Source organism: Condylostylus longicornis, unplaced genomic scaffold (assembly GCF_029603195.1).
Source record: "Condylostylus longicornis isolate FDR11 unplaced genomic scaffold, ASM2960319v2 ptg000010l, whole genome shotgun sequence".
NCBI lineage: Eukaryota > Metazoa > Arthropoda > Insecta > Diptera > Dolichopodidae > Condylostylus > Condylostylus longicornis.
In genome coordinates this window covers 11,189,482-11,214,299 of record NW_026577979.1, presented here as the reverse complement: position 1 = coordinate 11,214,299, position 24,818 = coordinate 11,189,482, and the positions used below count along the sequence as shown (strand labels likewise).

Sequence of the window (24,818 nt, the reverse complement as noted above, 5' to 3'; positions counted from 1 at the left end):
TTATTTACGATGTTCTACAACTTCTATGTATAACAAAAATTAATACCTATGCGATATACTTAAGTTCAGTTTTATGAAGATTATTATTATTTATTTGAGAAACTAACAAAGTTTTATTTTATAAATTGGGGTTTTCTTAATTGAAATTGCAAAAAATAATTTTTTGCAAATACGAGTACATATAAAATTTACACATAAAATTTAGGAAACGCAATCAATTGGTAATTCTGAAAAATATATCAATACAAATGAAATTGTTTTGTTAAAATGTGTAAAATTAAATATTAAAATTCATTGATGCGAATCTCCTTTCAGAAGAATTATTATATACATAAACATAATATGTATGTACGTATAATAATAAAATGTATGCAAGAACAAAAATATTAGCACCTTGTTATAATTATTTTCCTATATACATATATATTAATTTGAATACAATGTATCGTGAGGTTAAAGCTGCAACTATAATAACTCGCAATTATTAGTTTAGAGATTTAGCAACTACAAATAATTCATTATGAAGGTATCTAGTTTGGGTACTATCATTTTCAGATATTTAAAAACACTTTTAAGCTTAGATATTGGTCGCAGATATGGAAGAGCATTCAATTTTATGACGCCTAGCTTAATTATCAAAAAATGTAAAATTTTCGAGTTATCTAGTTGTAGCATTAACCTCTCGGTATATGCGTAGTGCTTATTATTTAAAATAAAATTTTTATAAAAAATCATATACTATTATTTAAAATTCAATATGTTATTCGAATAGCGTAGGTGTATATCGGTGCATTAATAAATGATCTCCACACAATTTTCCGACTTAAATATTTTTTAAATATAAATTCTACATTATAAGTGTGGAGTAATTATTATGGGTTTGTTATAGAATTTAATATAAAAATACTGATATATTGGAAAAATGATTTTTAAATAATTTAAGTAAATAATGAAAATTGAAAAAAAAAAACGTTTTTCATCTTGTAATATTAGTAATATTAATTTTGTTAATTTTTTAAATTAAAATCAATTTATTGCAATGTTATTTTTAACAAAAACTCTGAGAGAAAAATAAAATTGTTTCACCGGCCTCTTAACTCACTGATCTTATTATATAGAGAATATTGGTTTCTACTGTACTAAACAATGACGATGTTGCAGCTGCCAAAGACGATGCTACACAATTCATGCACTTAACTGATATTGCTTCTGTTAGCCTTCTTAAAAGATTAAAATAAAATGAAGTTTTTTTGCATGTACTATGTAATAGAAGAACGAACTTAAAATAGATGTATAACATGTAACAGAAATTAGAAATATCAACTAACGCATAGTTTTAGAATAAGTTTTAAAGGTTAAACATAAAAACATTAAACAGTAAATAAATTCAAATTAAAATTTTTAAAGGGTACATTATATTTGTATAATGCATATATTTAAATTATTAAAAAATTAATAGTGTCTACTGAAATTTTTAATAAACGCGGTACCATACAAAATTAATTTTTTTCAAATCATTTGATCATATGCACATTTTCATCACTTTGATACTATATTAAAGTGATGAAAATATCACTTTTATATACATAACTTCGTATAATAGAAAGGAAATATGTAAAAGAAAGCTGTTGTTGTCAAGCTAATTTTTTGTTATATTGAAAGTTCATTAAATAGAGATTCTACTGCATATATGGGGTGACTAAAGTTTTAATCAATCATTTCTTTTCTTTAATCAACGACGTAAGCTATTCATTTAGCGTGTACCTTTATTAAAAATTATAGAATTTTTTATGAAATCACGTTATTGTTATTTATGAATGATGGTTTAATGTTTTTGATTTTATTTTTTTCAGTGACAAAATCATCATCATCACATCAACTTAAGCCTGTTGTATGTATATATACATATACACTATACAGTCAGTTAATAAATATAAAAAAGCTTTTTTAAATTTAAGATTTTTTTTTACGTAATTTTTATTTTTTATTTTTAATATTGTTTCAAACTTATAATAAATTTCAATTTTATTTTTTAATTTTTAATTCATTACTCCAGTTATGTTGTGGGTATACTATTGAATTTTCATATACATTCATACATACATACAATCATTAAATAATATATTTTAAAGGTACACTTATTATTTTTTATTCATAATTTGTAAAAACAGAATAAGAAAAACAAAAACAGCAGGCAAACGAGTAAAGCGCGACGGATGACGCCGCCGACGATAATCTACTATGATGGTAAATAAAATGTGCACGACATACGTACAAATATAAAATATATTATTGTTTTTAATTTTTCTTTTAATTTCTTGTTATTTTTTTTTTAATAGAATGTGTAGAAGAAATTTACTATTGGAAAAATAAAAACTTCTTTTAGTATCGTTTCAACCACCAGACTGTGTTAACGCAATTATTTTACTATACGGATTAAAAGGAAAATAAAAAAAAAAATAAAAAAAATATAAAGAACATTTGAAGTAAAAAAATTAAAAATATACGGTTATTAAAATTGCACAGAAAATTTACATATTCTAATTTTTAAAACAAAATAAAAAAAAAAATAAATTTGAATTTAAATTTATTTTTTCGTTCAAATTTCTTACATCCCATCGAATATTACTTTGTAATTTTTGTTAAATAACAAGGTGGGTGATTTTTAATTTAAGTTTTTTGTTCTAAATAAATTCTTTTAATATTTAATTAATATATAAATTTTAAAAATATTGAAATAATGATGTTTATGAATTTGGGTTTAATGGCGAATTTTGAATTGAGATTATGTGTACCAAATATTTCCAGTATACATACACTGAATTAGAAAATGGAATAAAACATTCAAAGACGATTGAATCCTTAAACCAATATAAAAAAATTAGTGAATTAGATTTTATATCTTTAAAAATATTATTTTAATATTAAAATTAAAATCTGTTCGTTTTTTTTAAACAAAAAGAAGAGCTGAAGAAATTTTTAAACTATTTTCAAATATTTTTTTTCGAAAAAGTCCGTGCAAATTTATTTCAAAAAAATCGTTTTCAAAAAATTTAAAAATTTTTTTAGAATTGAATGAAAATTTTCCGAATTTAAACAACCATGATTTACAACTGATTTTATTTATTTATTTTTTATTTTTTATTTTATTGAATAATATTCATCGTTACATTGTAACGGTAATATTAATTTAATATCGTATTAAACAAAATACCGAATAATTAATGCTAGTTAAAAATTTTAGTTAAAAATAAAATATTTATTACTCTGGAATCCAGAATTTGGTTTTGATAGAATTTTCGAATAGAGATCAGAATTGTATAAAAGAAAAAAATATTAGAAAATTTGAATTTTTGCTTTAGTTACCAAATATTTTTCAGTGTTTTTATGTTTTATTTCTCTGACGGATTTCGATGACAAAAAAAATTTTCTTTTTTAAAATTAAATTTAATTTCTTAAGGATTAAATTACAAACTAGCAGAAAAATTTTTTAAATAAATATTAATTGAAATACTCAAGTGTGCTTCTTATTAAAGTTAGTATATGTAATTTAGAAATAAAAAGAAAACGGATCGACAGTTTAGAGTTTTAGATACTTTTCAAATTATGATTTTATTCATATGCCCATAACTATGCAATTTTTTTTTAAAGAAATTAAACCTCATATTTTTTGGAAAGATAATATTTATTAAATACGTTATAATTTTAATATACTTAAATATTTAAACGTAATGTATTATATTTTAAATATTGGTTTGCAATAGTGCCAAATACATTCTATAAAATTATTAAAAAAAATATGTACAGGGTGTACTTACAGACTAAAAAAATGTTTTACAAAATTAGAAAGATAATGCAATAGGATCTTTGGCTATAGGAAATTACATATTTCAAAAATATTATCCTACATACCTATATATAACATTTGAGGAAAAATATATTATTTCCTTTTTTATTATATATATATGTAGTTTTAATTTTGTTGTTATTGTTAAATACACAATGTGATCTCGAAAATTTATTGAAATTTACAATATGATATTGAAAATTTATTACAGAAATTTGAAAATTTTTGATAACATATTTTAATTTGTTTAAAATTAAAATTTATTCTTATAATTTATTTGTATGATTAAACATTATTGATTTAATATTTTATTATGTAGAAGTTGAATTTGATGTGTAAAATGTGTATGTCGACAAATTAATATTGAGATATTCAATTCAAGGACTTTAAGGGAGGATTTTCTAATTTCAGCTCATAATTTAACTGATTTATTTAAATTATTTTAGCAATTTTTTAAAATAAATCAATATAAAATAATAAAAAAAGCATTTTAGTATGCCATTTCTATTTCACATCACGATAATCTAAAATTTGTTCTTCAATTATAGAATATTAAAAATCAAAATATAAAAATTCTTGTTTTACACCCAAAAAGCAAAAAAAAAACAACATACGATATATTGAAATGCTATTGAAAGTTGGCTTGTATAAACAAAAATAACATTTAAATTTACAAAATCTATTAACCAAAAAAAAAACTGGTCATATACATATACAAACAAACACATCATATTAAAAGTTCATTTTGTTTTTGAAAATCATTAAAATCAATTCAAAATTACATCAATATTTAAAAATAAAGTATGATATTTTATATACGATCATTTCAATTTCTTATATTTAGTTTGAATAACATACAATTTAGCATACATTCGTATATACATTCATAGAAAATCTAGTAATGAATGGATTCATATGTATGTATGTATGTATTATTGATGTAGTAATTTGATGACATCATCATTAATGTTTTAACAATAAATTAAAAAAAAAAAAACAAAAATAAATTTTTTTTTGTTTAATTTTTTTTAAAATATGAAAACTTTACAAAGCATGATTTAATTTTAGACCACAAATAAAATTTAGAAAAAAAAAAAAACAAAAAACAAAATTTTATAAGGAAAAATTTTTCAATAATTTTTTCTTATAAATTTTTTTTTTCAATTTTCTCAATTTAACATGCAACAAATTTACACATTTTCACTTTTTAACTGTGTGGCGATATGGGAACTGTATAGAATTCCATGACCTAATTTTTTAATTCACGTATACACAACTTAATATACATAAAATTTTTATTTACACACTATTTATGCTTTCGTATATCAAAAATTGCATATTTGAATCCACAACTTTTTCAATTTACATGTTTACACTCATAACCCTGTTAATATGTAAACATATAGATATAAAAATTATGTTTGTTTATTTAAAGTTTTGCAACAGGATTTATTTATTTATTTATACATATGTATGAATGTATATAGCAATTATTTGAAAATATTTTTAGTAGGTGATGACATGGAAAAATTTATGAATATTGTGTACACACAATTAAAATAATTGTGTAAATAGCTATAAAGAAAAAATTTTAAGAAAAATATTTTTTTATCCAATTACTCTTTCCAAATTTAGTGTGTTTTTCGTGAATTATTTTGATTAAAAATTTTGATATACTTTTAGATGTTGAATTATAAAAATTATTCAATAACATTCATTTTTACCATAATTAATAAACTTTTATTATAATTGGAGAATTTAAATTTTAAAAATGAAATAAAGTGTACAAAAAGACAACATTATATTTATAAATGAATAGTTCTTCTTTTTTATTGTACGTATAGTAACTGATCGCTTGCATTGCAATTGTTTTCATTTCGCATAAATCAATAATCGTTTAAATTGATTGTTCATTAAAAATTAATCGTTTATTTATAATTATTAATATAGTTAGGTTATTCATAAAATTTTCATATTTTGAAATAATTTTAAAGTGAACCGCAAAATATGCAATTTTAAATAAATATTTTAATAATTCTGAAATAAGTGTCGCTGGTAAATTATTCATAAAATTTATATTTGATTTTACAAGCAGAGATAAAATTTTTAATTTTGCAACTGTTTGATTGCTTAATTGCATAATTTGTTGCAAAGTGATAGCAATTTTCATTTAACACCATTGCAGTTTTGATAAATCAAGAGTCTATAAAAGAAAATTTTTCAAATTTTTATAAAATACAATCAATTTTAAATATGCAATTTGTAAATGTATCATAAAATATGTTTTTGTGACACAATTTTGATAATAACTAGCATATCGAGAAATTATTGTGTAAAGAGTTAACGGAAATCTTATAAATTCATGTTATCTATGATCGTTCGCTTGTAACATATATAAATAAAAATTCTACTAGGTTTTACGTCTTATTCTTCAAGTTTTTCAATTATTCGTCATATATTTCTTTAATAAATAAATTTTAAAATGATTAAGAATGAATAATTTTATAATCTCTATAATAATTTTTATTTGTCATAATATTCTCAATGAAAACAATAAAATGGTAAGGTTAAGGAAAAAATAAAAATGCAACAAAATATTACAAATAATGAAAATTCTAGTTTTAGTGTGCAATTTTGAATGCATGGAATTTTTTCTCTTCACATTTCTAAAATTGAACACCTAAAATTCTTTCACGCCAACTTAATTATTTAAATATTTTCTTTTTTCAAAACTAAAGAAATGAAAGAAATTAAAGAATAATTTAAATCATTACTTTTACATATAAATATAATATATTTACGAATTCTGGTGTCAAATGTACATGCATGAGTATAACTACAGAGACTTATTGCAATCTCTAAAATGCTGAATGATCTCACTCTTTTCAATGTTATAGCGATTACGTTATTCTCTCATAAAATTTATATAACATTGTACCGTATAAAAAATATTTTGTTTTTTTCATTTTTTCTATTTTTCTCTTTTTTGATTTTAATATTTTTGTTATGTAAACTTGTAACTCACTCCAGTATAAACATATAAACTAATATAAAATAGATTAGACTTTTTATGTGATTAAGCATAAAATACTTTGTATAATTATGTTGGAAGTTGTATGCATACATATAAATTTGTTATATGGTTTTCTTATACACTCATAGTCTATTCTAGACGGTAAAGCTTCTTTTATGATTTATCTATCGGTTAATGAAATTATTACGATGATGAAATAAAAATAAATTTCAATATTTTGTTCGGACAATATTTTTATAAAAGTTTAAGCATGCAAGCAAAACAAAATTAGAAGTTAGAATAAAAATATGGGCTCGTCAAGAACATTTCAAGAAACAAATGTTTTGTTATTCTTTTATTTTTTGTCTTTGTTTCATATTTAGTAGTATAGCACCCACCGGCCACCATATTGCAATGCTATAGTAATATAAAAGTAAAATTTTTTAACATTATGTAATAAATTTGTATTTTATTGTGTATTGCTTTCATGTATAATTAATAAGAGTTTTGTTATAAAAAAATATTATTGAACTATTTGTATAACATATACAAAAAATATATTTATCTTTTAACATCAAATGAAAAATGTTTTAAATTTTTAATGCCTTTAATTTAAAAAAAAAAACTGAAAATTTAAATTTGTTCTAAAACGCTTCTTCGTTGTTAATAATTTAAATGATTGTGTTATACCCAAAAGAAAATTGCCATAAACCGATAAATGAGTATCTACTTGTAATTAAAAGCAAAAGAAATTTGTGTTCCATATAACAGTACAAGTTGATTTTCATTATAAAAGTTTTAAAATCAGAGCCCGATATTGATACCATATTCCCTTTGCAGATCTACATATGTATACTTTATTTATAACGTATAAAAACAATAAGCAAATAAATTCATATAAATTGTAAATATTAGTTATAGTCTCTCTGTCCGTCTATCATTTTGTCAGCAAAACTTCTATACTGTTCAAGATAGAACACTGAAATCACAATTTCTCTAGAGTAAAATTTTTATGTATCTTAATTTCTGGAATGTAATGAAAATACCATTTTTTTACAAATTATATTAAACCATTTTTTAACACGGTACAACGTTTTTCACACCATTGAAATCCTTAACAAGTTAATAACTCTCAAATTTTGCAAAATGTAAACCATTTTGTTTTGGCACCACCTCTTAAGTTCTACTGAACTTCTGTGAATAATGAATGATGTTACAGTAATCGTTAAAAGAACACATTTCTATTAAATAATTTAATTAGTATTCTAATTTAAAATTTATGGCAGTATATTTTTTGCAAAACTAAAATAAAATTTGATCGTAAACAAAAGAATAATTTTGTTTAAAAAGTTTTTTTTATTTTTATTTTAATAAAAATGTGCTCTTTTGCAAACCACGTTGATCACGTTTTTTAATTTAACTTAAATGAGTAAATATTACTCATTTTAATCATAAAGTAATAATAATTAATGTGTATACATATATGTATAAGTTTTTGGAAATGAACTCACTAAGTACCTATATTTATATTTCTTCTTTATATTTTATTAATAAACTTGCAAAACAAGCAATCTGATTAAGTTGTAAAGGGCAACATTTTTTAATGAAAATAAAATAAAATTATTTTACTATGTACATACTTAATTTATTTATACATTTACATAAATATATATAACTATATACACTATGTTATAAGCTATACTAATATTTATATACACACAGGTATACATACGAGTATGTATATCGAAAATTTATATGAAAGCAAATTAATATTATAATTTATTATTTAAGAAATACGAGTAAAAAAAATACGATTCATTCATATAAGGTGACTAATTATAAATTGGCGCGAATATCAAATACTATACAAAAGAATAATAAAAAATAAAGCAAAAAATTACGAAAATTTTTTTTCTGATAAATAGGCACAAGTACTTTATGACTGTTTTTTTTTTCCTTAATTTTTAAGCGAATGAAATATATTTTTAGACGGAGCCTGAATTTTATGACATAATCATAATTCCATATTAATAATCCAAAAAAAATATTTTTTTGAATACTCTTGCCTCCAAATAATTATAATTAAAAAATTTCATTGTCGGTAAATTGAAATAATTACAGAAACACCATAAATTTTAGCTTTTTTTTTCTACTAAATTGTGTGCATGTACATCATACATGAAATTATACTCAAAGGCTACACGAACGAATAAATCTACATATGTAGTTATATAAAATATGTATGTATATAAATTAAAAATTACATAGAATATTTAATTATTTAATTTTCGAAGTTGGTTTTATACTCTAAAACAATTAAAAGTGGACCAGTTAGTTAGGTAATCATTAAAATTGTAGGGTGAAGTAATAAGATCTGACACTTATTAAAAATGATGATATTTTAATTATTTATCTTTTAGTCTACTTCATGAGTAATTTTATAAAGGCATAATGAACTTAAAGCAACTTTTATTGTATAGACTCTAGCTTTTATTGTTATAGAAAATTGTTGAAGAATATTACTAAATTACAAGAAATTCAAAGAAAATATTTGTGTTGGCTAGCAAATTTTTGCTGGAAAAATAATTTAATTTGAAGGTTTTTTTTTTCGGAATTTATACCGTATTGTTAAACTTACAAAAATTGCGACGTTCAAATAATGTTTCACCCCAGGCAAATAAAATAATAAAAAATATGTACATATGTTATTCGTTTAAATAATTTTTGTCAAATAATGTTAAATATAAAGCATTCCTTTGGTGAATGAGAGATTTTAAGTTTCCATTACTTTTAATTAATAATTATGCTAAAGTGGGCCTGATGATTTGCAATATATGCGTGATAATTTTACAAATTTCAAAAATTTGAGTCAAAATTGATTTTAAAAACTTCCTATTGGAAATATTTTAAAAAATATTTTAACTATTTTATAAGTGCGTGTTATTTTTTTATTTTGGTTTATTCAAATCATATAAATTACGTCTTTCATATTAATTTTATTTTTATTTGAATTCAGTTATTTAAGATTCGATTGATATTATTTTCAAATATTAAAAATCTTTAAATACGTCTTATTTTCAGTCTATATAGCTAAGGATTAGTACATGAAATCAAAAAATTATGCTCTTATATTCTTGTATCTTGTAATTGGAGGCATTTTTAGAACAATAATTTGTTTATTTAAATTTTGTTTACATTTAAGAATTTTTATTATTTTTATATTTTTTTTACCTTCAAATTCCTATGCTTCACTTTTAACATCATAATATTATTATACAATTATTACGCTAAGGAATTTCAAAGTAAAAAAATTTTTTTTAGAAAATATTTAAAAAATTATTCATTCTTAGTTTTTTGTATATAACAAAATCTTTAACAAAATAAATTTACATAATATTATTTACTTTTATAATTTTTTATATTTTTGGTTTTTTGCTTTTTTGTGATTCCATGATGTCATAAAAGTAGAATTTTTTTTTTCTATTGCGAGATTTAAGTGACTTAAAGTGTTTGAGTTCTAGGCGCGCATACACTTTACATTCAATTTTAATGTATGATTTGAAATGTGTGTATATATGTAGCCATTTTATGGGATATATATAACACAATTTTTACTTATTTAAATATACATATTGTATGAGTCAATATTTTGAATTACTATAGTATTTCAATAGTTATTTGTAATAGTCAGAACTGTTTTAAACTATTTGACTAACATTGGAAATGAAATTATAAAAGCAAATGACAATATTATAATTACATATAACGCTTTTCAAAATTTCAAGTAACCATCACAACTTCATTCAAGGTTAAACCGATGGCAAGAATAAATAATTTTTTTTTTATTTGATTTTGAATTTTTTTGTTAAATTTAAATTGAACGTAATCTGCATAATTAATTGTGATTGTTTTTTGTTTTTTTAATATTATTATTGTTTAAATTTGGAATTTTTTTTTTTTTTGGAAAACAATGTAAAATAAAAATTGGAGTAAGTTATTAAAAATAGTAGGCATAAATATTATGAAAATATTGCATAGTGTTTTATAGATTCGCACCTCTAAATAAATATGGTAGCATTTTCTCACCTCTACATAATTATGGTAACACACAGAAAAAAATATATGTATCAATATGTATTATAGTAAGTTCATACTTTTATGCTCTTTTCGGAATGCGTACTTATGGCACATATATTTTAAAGGAATAAAAGTATAAGTCTAGATTGTAAAAATATAGTGAAGCTGCCATAAATTTTTGTAATTTTCATATTTTTTTTCATGATAAACAGCAACAGTTGAATATTTGCAAGCTAAATAAATTAAAATAAAATTGAAAATTAAAATATAAACGATTTTATACAATATTTTGATTGGAGCCGTAATTTATGCAAAATTAATTTTCTAGGAAATTACTTTCTAAGTTACCAAAATAACATTTTTTCATAATTTTTCACAGAATTAGAGTATAATGTGTGAAGGTGGCAGGATAATAATAAAAATATTTAATTGAGAGCATATATGCAATTTAAAATTCATTGAATTTATCTGAGGTACAAAATACATTGATTAATTATGAAATTATGAAAAATTGTAACATGTACATATTAACATACAATTTGGCAATAGTTCATAAAGTGAATACAGTTTTCCTACAATTTTTAAAATCAGCGATGCAGTAACGATAACAACATATTATTATACCATATGTTTCATATACAGGATGTTCGTGTTTCAGTGATACTCCCAAAATAAGGTAATAACCTGAGTATGGTTAAAACGAACAAAAAACACCAAGTGACGTTTAGATTTTTGGACCCTTCTTCTTGAGTTGAAAGTTGATTTGTTTGAAAAACGTCCAATTGCAATGAATGGAATATTATATTCATCATATTGAAATACTTTTAATAGTCATTTAATCAAATGCATTGTTTATGGTTAAAGTAAATTGTTTCCTCTTTTCCTCTTAATTTGATATTGTACTCACAAAGTCTTAAACATTAAATAAAAATCAAAAGTTTGTTAAAGAACGCAAAATTTACGCTGAAATTTATTTTCGATTAATTTTTTTTTTCATTTTTTTCATAGATTGTGTGTTTATAAATATTTATGTATAATTTATTAATAGATTACCATTTATGGTCTATCCAAATATCATTGTATTGAAGAATTCAAAAAAGTTTATTGGCAATTACACATATAGAAGTTTTAAATTTTATAGGTGATTTTGTATTTTGAATTCTTATTGAAAGAAAAATTTGACCTTTATGAGAAACAACAAAAAAAAAACTTACTTTTGTTTTGGGCTTTCAATCAAAAGAATACATACATATATACATACAAGTTCTAGTATATATATTATATATATATATATATATATTTTTTAAATAATTCTTATTATGTCATTGTGTCGTTATTTATTTTTTCATTAATTTTAAAATTTCGTAATTTCAATTTGATCGTTCAATATTTCTATATTGGTACTGTTGTTCTTTTTGTACATTAAAATTCAAAATTGTCAAAAAATATAGAAATGGCTCTAATACATACACAGAATATTATTTGTACTAATATATGATATTATATAATTATTGGTTCATGTGTGTTCAAATGCTAGTGTGGAAAAGGTATACAAGTATAACGTAAAGATTATTGACGTAATCAGATAAAAGAATTTATTTCCTGCGATCAAAACAATTTTTAATTGAATGTAAAATAAAAATGAATTTTTTTTGTTTTCCGCCTGTATATCACTTGTTTTATACAATAGTTGAAAGTAGTTAAATATATGAACGTGTGAATAGAAACTTTAATAATTGAGTAAGGGTTTTGAATATTTTAATGGAATCTTTTGTTTTTGAAATTTATCTCTAAACTATTATGTGAAATATTTATTAAAATTAACGTGAACATTGAAATTTGTAAGTTAATATATAAATGATTCTTCACGTCGACGGCTCCAATTAGAACTATTCTAAGTAGACTTAAAAGTTTTTCATGCTTCTGTGAATACTCTAGAACAATATGCTTGTAATTGCATACATATGTATATGCACGTTGGACTCACAAGTTTAGGTTCTATAGTTGTTTGGAACAACACATATAGAGTAAAAAATTAAATAAAAAAAGTTAGATTAGAAAAGAATTACTAAAGAAGTTTTTGTAATGGTTTCAATTCCGATGAATGTAATACAAACCATATATGTACATACATACAAAATTTTAGAAAAAAATATGCATTTTGTAATATTATTATTACATAACTTTGTAGTCAAATCAAAAATGTCTTTCTATTCGGAAGCCAGAACCACTTTTAAAAAATAATATTCCCTTTACTGCAATTTATTCTTCAAAATACAAAAATATCGCAAATCGGGTGCTTAAATTTTCGATTTGTAAATATAATTCTAACTATATTATAATTCTATTTAATATAGATTCAAAAGTAATATAGATTTAACATTAAACTATTTACCAATTAAAATTTGATTTTTGAATAATATTCCATATATTAGGATCTGACGTATATCATACTTGTTCATTCGTCTTTTACGAATTACAGTAATGATGTATTCTTGCAATTACATTTACAGGCTGTCTTGTAAATGTTATGTATTTCAATGTAATGTATTTCAATTTCCATAATTGAAGTATTGGTATACGAATATATGTATATGTACGCGTACCCATATAAAAAATGATAGTTATTTAAAATTTTCTAAAAATTATGATTTTTTTTTAAAGAACCTACATAATTCATTATGTGTTCACAGATATGGAAAGGTAACTTATTAAAAATTTTTAAATGATCGACCCTAATTTTTTTAAGGGTATTATTAAAAAAATTTTGAATATTAATCACAAAAAAAAAAATATGAAATCGGTGATCACAAAATCAAAGAGGGAAAAAAGAAAAATAATGTAAAAATTAAATTACATTATTTTCTTTTTTTTTTATTTTGTTACAATTTGTTATAGATTCAACATAATGATAACATATATGTAAAATATTTACAGAAAGGAGAGGTAAACAAAAAATTTTGTTTTTTTTCTTTATCAAAATAACTGACCCATATAGAAAATGGAGAGAGAGAGATACAAATTTTAAGCGTTTTAACATTTCCGGTGATTTTATTTCTATTATTTTGAATATAATTTTAATAATATGATGGGGAAAGAATTATAAAATAAAAAAAAATATGAAATTGTTAAAAACGCATCGGAGGAATTGAAAAGAAAAAATGAAATAGAAGAAATACAACTAAAAAATTCTTAAATATTATATAATAATAAAGGGTTATTAGAAAAGGTACCTACGTAGGTATAGGATTGTTCTTTTTTTTGTAGATTTCTTAGTTAATTTATAATATGATTGTCAAAGGTCAATAATCTCAAAGTTCAACAAAGCATTAACAATATAGAATTATTTATATGCGTTCATTAAAACATAAACTTTCTCTTGTCAGTTTTTTTATTGTATACACAACGTATGAGGGGAAATTTAACGAATTAATTTATGACTAATTTTGTTTATTCTATTGTATATGCATTTAAAAACTTCTAAATTATACACCAATTCTAATTGTTTATTGAGAATTGAGAATATAGGGTCAATTAATTTTCTTAGATTTATAACATTTATTATAACATTTTTTAATATTCATATATTTAATAATATCAAAAAATGTTAAATTAATTATATTTTATATAATTTTAAAGTAATTATTTATTAAAATATTTATTTAAAATTTTCTAAATATGTGTATATACAAATAAATATTGCAAGGAATATTACACATCAATTACTGGGCTAATAATTAATTTGGAACAAATTTTATGAATTTGGATTTTATGATTCGGATTTCTTTCACTTAAAAAATAGGAGAGCGTATATTATAACATCCTCTTAAAATTTTTCAATTTTTGAAACTTAAAGTGATAATAAAAGGCACAAGATAAAGATTGTATGGCAACATAGTCATGTAAAATGCGTCGAACAATTAAATATTTTACGTATCTAGTAACACACTAAAACCATACAATTTATACAATTGAGAGCGAAACTAATTAGGGAGACATTTACGACAGTAATAATAGAAATTTGAAACCAATAAATTTCTCGAAATTCTCAAATATTATTTATTTGAATCTAGCTATTTACACTGATACAATTACTTTAAATACAATATTATCTTAATATTTATCATAAACTTTTAATTGAATTCTAATTTATTTCACTCTACTAGTACTAATTTTCTTCTCCAAAAAAGAATGTTAACCAAAATTTTCGCCCACAAATTTTATTTATGTTCATTTTATTATTATTATTTTTTCTTCTGTTTGTTGTTTAAAAGTATAAATATATTTTCCTATACCATATAATAAATATGCACATTAAAAAAGCGGTTTTCATTGAGCTAAATTAGTTTTTTTTTTTTTTTTAATGTTGGAAAACTTCTGGTTATGTAGTAGACAAGAATATTTACTTACCATTAATTTTTAAATAAATTTTCTTTATTTAATTCTAAACAATATTGAATGGTCAAAAATTAACAAGAAAAAAGTTCAGGGTCAAAAGGCCTATTAGTAATGCGTCAGAATAAGAGATAGACAGTTCCAAAGAAAAAAAAATAAATAAACAAACAATAAAATAATTTGATGAGAAAAGATAAAAATTTTCTTAAATTAATTACTAAATAGTAACAAAAAATTAAAAACCCTTTTGAAAAATTTTTCAACAAAAAAAAAATTATTTTAAATTAGTTGCGTGATGATTTCACTCACTAATAATGGGGCTTCTATATTATAATATATATAGAAATCGTGATTATGATGATGAGGTAATCATTATCTTAATTCTAATATGATATTTCCTGATTTTTTTATTTTATTTCTTTTTTTTTTCTAAAATAGTTTTATTTTTGAACAAAAAATGACTTTTTTTTTAATTTTATTTTGTTTTAGATTTTTGTATTTTAAAATTGTTAGCAAGTATACAAGCGCAAAAAAATATAATTAAATTGTATATTTTTTGTATAATTTTAATTTAGAAAAATTTGATTATTTTTTGGGTAATTCAACTTTTATTATTTATAACAAAAAGAAACAAGTAGAAATCGTATAATTAAGAACATTGAACATTGAATTTCATATAGCTATTATTCTTTTTAGAAAATTTTGAATATTCATTTGAGAATAGAAAACAAGTGCAGAGTTAAATTGAACAAAAATTTGTACTTCGAAAAAGTTTAAATTTTGACTATTTTCAACAATTTAGTAAAATGCAGTTTTTGGAAACTTACTGAATAAAAATAAATACTTACTAAAAACGAAAATATGTAGTAAGGTATACAGAACAATATAATTATAGAACGAAAATATTTTGATTTCACTACAAATAAAAATTCATAATTGTGCTTCATTTTCTGTCTATAATTCTAATAAAGTTTATATAAAAACTAATTATATACAAAGTATTTAATAATTTAAAATAGAACATCACATAAATGACATTAAAATATTAAAATAAAATGAATGAAAGAGAGAGAGTTTCGTGTCATTATTATCGAATTTTTTACAATAGCAATTATGGAAATTACTAATAAAGTCATATTCTATGTATAATAAATTTTTTTCTATTTGTTCAAACATCCTATTGTTAATTTTTATTATAATAATTCAAAGAAAGTTCTGACAATTCAAAATTAAAAAACAAAAAACAATTTGCAAATAATTTTGCTTGGGCAATCAATTTTTTTCCTTTATACTTTAGTATTAATAATTTGCAGGATTTTCTTAATATTACTAGTAATAAATATTATTTTAATGAAAATATTAATTTGAGAGGAATATGAATAGTTCAGAAGAATAAAAGAGAGATTTATGTAAGAATATTTGGAAAATTAGATCGAAGTTGAAGTAATGTCAATTTACAATTCAACATATATGGGTAGTTCAAGTTGAGAATGACATTTTCAAGGCAGAGCAATTTAAGTGGTTTTTATTTATTTTTATTTAATTGATGTTTTTGTTTTAAACAAAAGCTTGGTATAATTCAAAACAAATGAAAAAAACTGGAATTTGTTAACAAAATTTTGCATTTGTATTTAAAATACAAAAGAATCGATACTTTAAAAAAATTTCAGAACATTGCAGTATCTAATTTCAAAAACTTATGAGTAAATAGTCTTAGAGTTACGAGATTTTGAAATGGAATACGCTTATCTTTTTTTATTTTTGTTTTAGTTCAAGTATGCGCTACCTATCTAAAATGCAAATTGTGGTCCGATTTATATATTATATTACTGTTGAAATATCAATCACGGTACGAGAAATTCGGACATTATTTAGCTTAAAAAATATGTATATAAAATTTTTCGAAAAATTAAAGTAAATCCTATTAATTTAATATATATATATATATTTATATAGTAATAATATCCTAGTTATAATTTTTATTTTTTACAGTAATTTATTTCTAGAAAAAAATTTTTTTTCACTTAATTTTTAACAAATATAAAGATAAAACACCTACACCAACAATAATTTTATTTTCCTCTAATTTGCTTAAAGTTAATGTGTAGTGATTATATAGATGAAAAATCTATGGAAATTCATTGTATATTTAATAATAAATAAATGTGTATGTATGTATGTAATTTAAAAATATACATGTTTATATTTTGAGAAGTAAAGAAAATTAAATAATTTTTTTTTTTATTTTGTATAAAATATATGGATGAATGTAGGTATACGTGCATATATGAAAAAGTAGAACATACAATATTAAATTTGAAAATAAATTCATCTAAAAATATCATGTTCCATTTATTTAAAACTATTAGAAAGAAAGAAAAAAAAAACAATATCACAAATAAACAAAAATAAAACAATGACCGAAAGATTCTGTGATTGACTCATATCATATATGTATAGGACAGTTTTACATTATTAAACTGTTATACTGTAACTTTTATATATTTCTAATCATATAGTATAGTTTGTATATAATTATCTTCATTATTACAAACTTTTGTAATGTACAATATTGTAAGCACATATTTTCATGATATAAAATATAATATGACATATACATATATATATATATATATATATCCGTATAATAATATTAATGTACACATTGAAATTTATGAAAGTGAAAATGAATCAGATATGCGCAAACAAATTAACTTTAAATTAGTAAAATAGCACATGTATATAAAATTACCTTGAAAAAATTAAAAAAAGAAAACAAAACAAAAAAAAAAATAAAAACTGGAAAAATAAACAAAAATTTTCGCCAAAATATAAAAGAAGACAATATAAAAATGAATAAAACAAATGATAATAAAAATTAAAATTGTTTAACATGTGGTTTTTTCTTTTGAAAGTAAAAATGTGTATTTATGGAAAATCATTAAATAATCAGTTTAAATCCAAGCTGTACACAATATGTAAAATAATATTTAAAATTAAATTATATACAAAATATGAATGTTATCCATATACATATATACTTATATACATGTATAGAAATATAAATAGTATATAATTTTAATTTTACTTTCAAATTTTAAAGAAATTCTAAATTTTGAATGCTTAGCATAGTTTGATATTTAAAATAATGAAAATTTTTGTGTTGGAAGAAGTTTGAAATCTTTAGAATAATTATTATTATTACAGGTGCCATTTTCCTATTCTTTGATTAAAGGTTTGATTCAATCACAATATTTTCAATAATTTTTAGATCCTTTAATTAGCAACTATTTCTGTGGTTGAGGGAAATAGCCATTAAAGGCGAGTTTGGCTGTTTTTATTTTTATTACAAATTTCACATATCTGCGCACATGTTTTACAATCTATGTAATTAAAATTTAGTAAATTTACTCAGATATACTTGTATATTTACTCAGATATACTTCATAGATTGTAATATCGGAAACGTATCATTTGCAAAAGCAGTTAACACTGATAATGTAGCCAGACTGCATTTGTTTTATATGTTGTAAATTAAATTGCCAATTAAGTGCTTATTTTTTTACAGCGACTAATCAAATTTGTTATTAATTTGAAAATTTTTATTTTTTTTTTAATACAATTTTGAAATAAATAAATTGAGAATGAAATAAGTTTTTAAAAAAAATACTGAGTTTGTTTCAAAATATTAAAACATTGGCCTAATTCAAAATTTTAGATTTCAATGAATTGGCCTCCAATTGAAATTTCGCAAAATTGTTAATAGATTTAATATTAATAGGCAATTGATTATACATTTTTAAACCATTATATTGTATTATATATACAAGGTTTAATCCTCTGTTCGTAAAAGATTTAATTTAAAATTAAAAATATTACGGGAATAATTAGGTTGAACATCCTGCACGTCTGCTGCTTAAGAATTTAGAGAGAAGTTTATGTTTCATTTTAAAGAAAAACCAGGAGCACATTTGGCCTAAATTTCCTCTTAATATCCAGTCATTTTAAAGTATAGGTGTAATCTGCTGAATTTAAAAATAATCCGCATTTCTCTGTTCTGTAATTTTTGTAAGCAGTTATGGATTTCATTAGACGAACAAGCAATTATAGTGGAACAATATTCGATAGAATATCAAAATAAAAAATATTTCTTTTTATATTTAAAAAAGTTTTGTGAAAAATAAAATCTCTCGTGAATTATTCTAATAATACAAAAAAAAGTTTAATAAATAAATCTTATCAAAATATTTAAGGTAGGTACCATTAAACAATAATTTATACAAAAACGTTCTTATTAAATTAGAAAACTCATTTAATATTAAAATCATATAGTAAATTACTAATATAAATTTATACAGTTGTTTGTAATTATAATCATATGAATATATATGTGTACTAATTTAAAAGAGCGTTATTGTAGGTACCTACCTTAAAAGTCAATAAATATTAATATAATTTTTTTTATTTTCTTGTTTAATTTTACTTTCAGAAATCTAAAAAAATTTCAAAATGTCACATTCAGTAACAATTACACGTACGACAACAACAACTGGCAATACTTCATACATTGTTATTAATACAGGATATTTAAAGACTGGTCCTGGTCTTCTTAAGTTTCTTCAATTGGTAATTATTTATTTTTTTTTGTAAATAATTTGGAGATAAAATTGTATAAAATTTTTAAAAAATATTGTAATTATTTTTTAGGTTCTTGGAATTGTTGTTGTTGGTATTATTGCAAATTATTTTCTATCACCAACATATTTATCAAGAAATACTGAAGCTAGTATTCTATTACTAGCAACAGCATTTATGATAGGAACATTTTTACTGTTACTATCATGTATAATATCATTGAGTACAGGAAGTATTCTATCAAAAACCATATATGTAAGTATTTTTTATTAAAAGAAAATTTTGTATTTAATTAAAATTTGTTATTTCTTTATTTTTTTGTATTCCATACAATTATAGGAAGTTGTATATCATGTTTTTGGTGGTTTAGCACTTCTTGCTGTTGGTATTGCTGGTATTGTTGAATTATCCGATAAAAATTCAAGTGCTGAACATTATAAAGCACAAATGGCAGCATCTGTTATTTGTGCTGTTAATGGTATTTTATATTTTATAAGCACATATTTTGCGAATAAATCATATAGAGGAATGTAAAATGCCTACAAAGTACTTGAAAAGTATATTAAGAAAAAAAAAACAACAACTTATTTATATTCGTCCAAACAAAAAAATATTTTTTTTTCTTAATTTTTTTTAATTTAAAATTTTAGATAATAACAAAACTTAAAGGTCATCATATAATTTTTTTGAAAATAATATGTAATATATGTAATGTGTGCATATACATAAATTACAACTTTTGTATTTCAATAAAGAAATATTTTTGTAATTGTATTGTAAATTACTTTTATCATTAATATTATTTTACATTATATTTTAAGTTATACATATGTCTGTATGTATGTATTAAATGTTGATATTTATACCAAAATTACATACATATATATTATTTTGTTTTCTATAATAAATTATAATTTATTTACTCAACAATGCATTTTATAATAATTTCGCTTTTTTTTGCATTTTATTGCCAATATATGCTTATAGTATGAAAAACGTGTGTTGAACTTTTCGAAAAAGAAACGTGAATTGATGCAACATATTCAATTTTGATGTTATCAAACAAATTCAATGCACTTAGTATAAGGAATACATATTAGGTGTATAACTATTTCAATTTTAATTCAATAATTGAAAATTTAAAAATTTTGCCAGAATCTATGACAATATTTAAATTAAAAAACCGATTAAAAATTGAAATCATCCCTTACAATATAATCTATCGACTTTTTATTTTAATTGATATATGCAGCGACAATAATACAAATTTTATAAAAACCAAAATTCATGAATATTATAATTTTACTTATATGCTTAGCTTAATTACGTAATATAGAGCACGGCTTTCTTTTAATAAATTTAAAATTTTATTTTCAAAATGCATCTTTTATTATTGCATATTTTGTCATCTTAAATTAGAGCTACGTTGAGTAAAATTTTGGAAGTTTTACTTATAGAATAAAAAAAAAAAATTAGGCGAAATGTAATTTTCATGGGTGTTCTTAAGAAAATCGAATTCTAAAATAATGTTTAAAGGAAACAAAATATTGAATATTAGATTCTAATATCTGTATTAAGTTATATCTGAAAAGGCAACTATTAAATTGAGAAATTTAGATTATTGCAAGACAAGTAAAAATAATACTGAAATCTTACAACCGACAACATTACATTTTGCTTGATTTAAAATAGTTCTAATCTAATGTGACAATTTATTTTCTATTTATGAATTCGTACATATGTATATGTTTACATATATAATTTTATCCTATTTATAGAAGTATTTTAGTATTAAATTATATATTAACAATTATTAAATCAAAATATAATTAAGGATTCATTTTTCAAATCTACATATATAAAAAAAAAAAGAATAAATTATTATAAAAATTGCTAACCAAAATTGAACAATAAAACAAACGGGTAACATTCAAAAAATTATGACAATAAATTATATCTTTAATAACCAAGCCTAGTCATTTGAATGACAAATACATTTTACAAACAAAATAATAAATAAAAAAAAAAATAAAGTGTTCATTTTTCTCCTCGTAGTTCAAAAAAATTTTGCACTTATATATTATATTTTTTATAAAGTTTTTTTTTACAATATTGAACCAATAATTATATAATGTGAATTTTATAATTTTTACAGTATGTTGTTATAAATTGTAATACAATAATTTGAATTTAATATCTTTGTATTTAAAAAAAAAAATTATATTAATATAAAATATATTTTAATATTGTATTTATTATTTATACATAGTAAGTATTAGTTATATGTATACAAAATATACTAATATAATATTATTCACATATTAATAAATATTCATTAAAGTTGAAATGATTTTGGCTGGACAACATGTACCTAAACATATAGTAATGCAATAAAAATGTTACTAAATTTTAACCATAAACCAAATGTTTTCAAAAACAAAATATTTCTTGGATTCAAAATTACATGTATACAGTATTAATATACAATTCAGTATATGAGTCATAATTACTGAATTGTGCATTAATATATTGGATTAATGTAGTTCTGAAGTCAAGGATATTTAAGGATAAGAACTCGAAAATAATATTATATGAAATGTTAAAATTTATTAGATTTTTAATTTTAATATATATACATATATGTTTAAATATAATTTTTTATTTCTTTTATAATTATAAGATTTTTTCAATAAAGAGAATATTAAAAAACGAAAGACAAGCTTTTCTTTTATTTCAAAAAAAAAATTCTATGCATAATATATTTTATAAGCTATCAGATGTAAAAATAAATATTGAGATTAAGACATTGCATACATTCTGGGGGCGTATTAAAAACTATAATATTTAATTATTAAACAAAGAAATTTTCTATTTATTTTAAAAATATTTACAATCATTTTTTTCCTTTTAATAACATTATAATCAGTATTTTCATGAAAGTATTTAAATTTGTAATGTCCTTATGCTATTAAATATGTTTTTATTAGGAAATTTTCGGTCTGTTATCTGCTATATAATAAAAATGTATTATATTACTTTGTTTATTACAATTAAATTAAATTATATTTAACATTGTTTATATTTTGTAATTTTATTTTCAGAATATTTAATAATATCATTTGAAAATGTCGCACACCGTAACTGTAACTCGTACAACTACAACATCCGGAAATACTTCATATATTGTAATTAACACCGGATATTTTAAAAGTATTCCGGGTCTTTTAAAACTCTTAGAATTGGTAAAATTTATAATTTGTTTTTATAATAAATATTATTTTATATTAAAAAAAAATTATTTTCATTTTCATTTAGATTTTGGGTATTATATGTGTTGGAATTATTTCATATTATTTTGATTATTCTCTGGTATTTTATGTTGCCTTAAAAAGAAGTTATGAAATTTTCTTCTTATGTATAACAGTTACATTCATGATTGGAACATTTTTAATTGTATTAGCGTGCTTAATTTCTTTGGGAACCGGAACTATTATGTCGAAAACTATATTTGTAAGTAAACAATATTTTAGATTTTTAACAATATTTTAAATTACATATAGACTACTTATAAATACTTAATTCAATTCAATACGTAATTTAAAAGTTATATTAACAGCAATATTCTGAAGATAAGCATTAGTGTAATATTAAATTCAAAAATGCAATTACACAATATAAGTTACACAGTTTTGATGTGATTATTCGGTATAATATGCTTAATCAAGTCTTTCTTTGTAAAAAAGCATTCACGAATGAGAGTAGTTTGTGTTATGGGATTTTTTTACCGTTATTAGAATATACGGGTGTAAGTCATACACGATCTGACTTATTACATTTGCTCGGCGAATTAATACATTTTCTAAGTAATCTTATATTAATTTTTTAATGATATTTGGAAATGAAAATTATGATGTCAATAATTTTCAACAACAATAGTAAATTCATCACATTCCTTTTATTCTTCATTCGAAAAATTAACATGCCAAAAGAAAAAAAATTTCCTTAAAATTTTGTATTCGACAATATAAAGTTAAAAAAATTACTTTTATATTTCTATATGTATGTATGTAAATAAAATTTAATATTTAAAAGGCAGTTTATAAAATTCAAACATATTTTATTTATTTTTTTTTAGGAAGTGGTATATCATCTTTTTGCAGGAATTCTATTAATAATTGCTGGTCTCATAGTTGTGATTACGATAAGTGATTATAATGTCAACAAAGATAAATATAATTGTACTTTAGCAGCTGGAATTATTGCTTTGGTTAATGGTGTACTTTATTTAATAAGTACATTTTTTGCCAATAAATCATACAGAGGAATTTAAACAAAATTCGAAGCATTTAAATAAAATACACATTTACACAAACAATTTTTTTTTAACAATTGGAATTTCAAAATTAAAAAACAAAACTTTTTTTATTGAAATACCAAAAATTAATATCTTTTTATGAAAAAAAAAAAATTGTAGTCTAGTCAGTAAGTCTACAAATTTGAAACAGTTTGGGAAAAGCCAAGCCATCCAAGTTCGCCATATTTGGACAAGTCATTTTTTAGTTAATTTTATTTTAATTGAAATATACAAAATTAAAACAAATAAATTATAATAGTAATATAAAAATTATTTTTTTGAAATTGGTTATTTTATTTTGCACTGAAGTCAAACATTTTTAATTAAAATTTTTGAAATTTGTATGTAGGTACTTAATATTTATGTATGTATGTATGTAAATAAAATGTCGTACAATAATTTTTTTGTTTTATTATCAATCTTTTAGTAAATTCCATTTTTAGTCGAGAAAATGTATAATTTTAAAATTGGTACTAATGCTACTAATTAATAATTGT

General features: G+C 21.1%; 1 protein-coding gene across 2 annotated transcripts; it reads left to right on the top strand.

Moving 5' to 3' along the window:
* Nucleotides 1-2,207: 2,207 nt before the first annotated feature.
* Nucleotides 2,208-24,714, top strand: LOC129618795 (uncharacterized). Of its 2 annotated transcripts, XM_055533797.1 has the most exons (5): nucleotides 2,208-2,247; nucleotides 2,340-2,654; nucleotides 19,822-19,958; nucleotides 20,040-20,222; nucleotides 20,307-22,064. In XM_055533797.1, the coding sequence occupies exons 3-5, from the start codon at nucleotides 19,842-19,844 to the stop codon at nucleotides 20,499-20,501; spliced, it is 495 nt and encodes a 164-aa protein (XP_055389772.1). In that variant the 5' UTR covers nucleotides 2,208-2,247; nucleotides 2,340-2,654; nucleotides 19,822-19,841; the 3' UTR covers nucleotides 20,502-22,064. The 2 variants fall into 2 exon arrangements, with proteins under 2 accessions (XP_055389772.1, XP_055389771.1); XM_055533796.1 differs by lacking the exons at nucleotides 2,208-2,247; nucleotides 19,822-19,958; nucleotides 20,040-20,222; nucleotides 20,307-22,064 and adding exons at nucleotides 23,069-23,209; nucleotides 23,283-23,477; nucleotides 24,103-24,714 and having other exon boundaries at nucleotides 2,352-2,654.
* Nucleotides 24,715-24,818: the final 104 nt, after the last annotated feature.

Excerpts from the sequence above, each read along its gene's own strand:
- LOC129618795 (XM_055533796.1), top strand. The coding sequence starts at position 23,093 with ATGTCGCACACCGTAACTGTAACTCGTACAACTACAACATCCGGAAAT. Across the intron at positions 23,210-23,282 it reads TTTTAAAACTCTTAGAATTG|ATTTTGGGTATTATATGTGT; the intron begins GTAAAATTTATA and ends ATTTTCATTTAG. Across the intron at positions 23,478-24,102 it reads TTATGTCGAAAACTATATTT|GAAGTGGTATATCATCTTTT; the intron begins GTAAGTAAACAA and ends ATTTTTTTTTAG.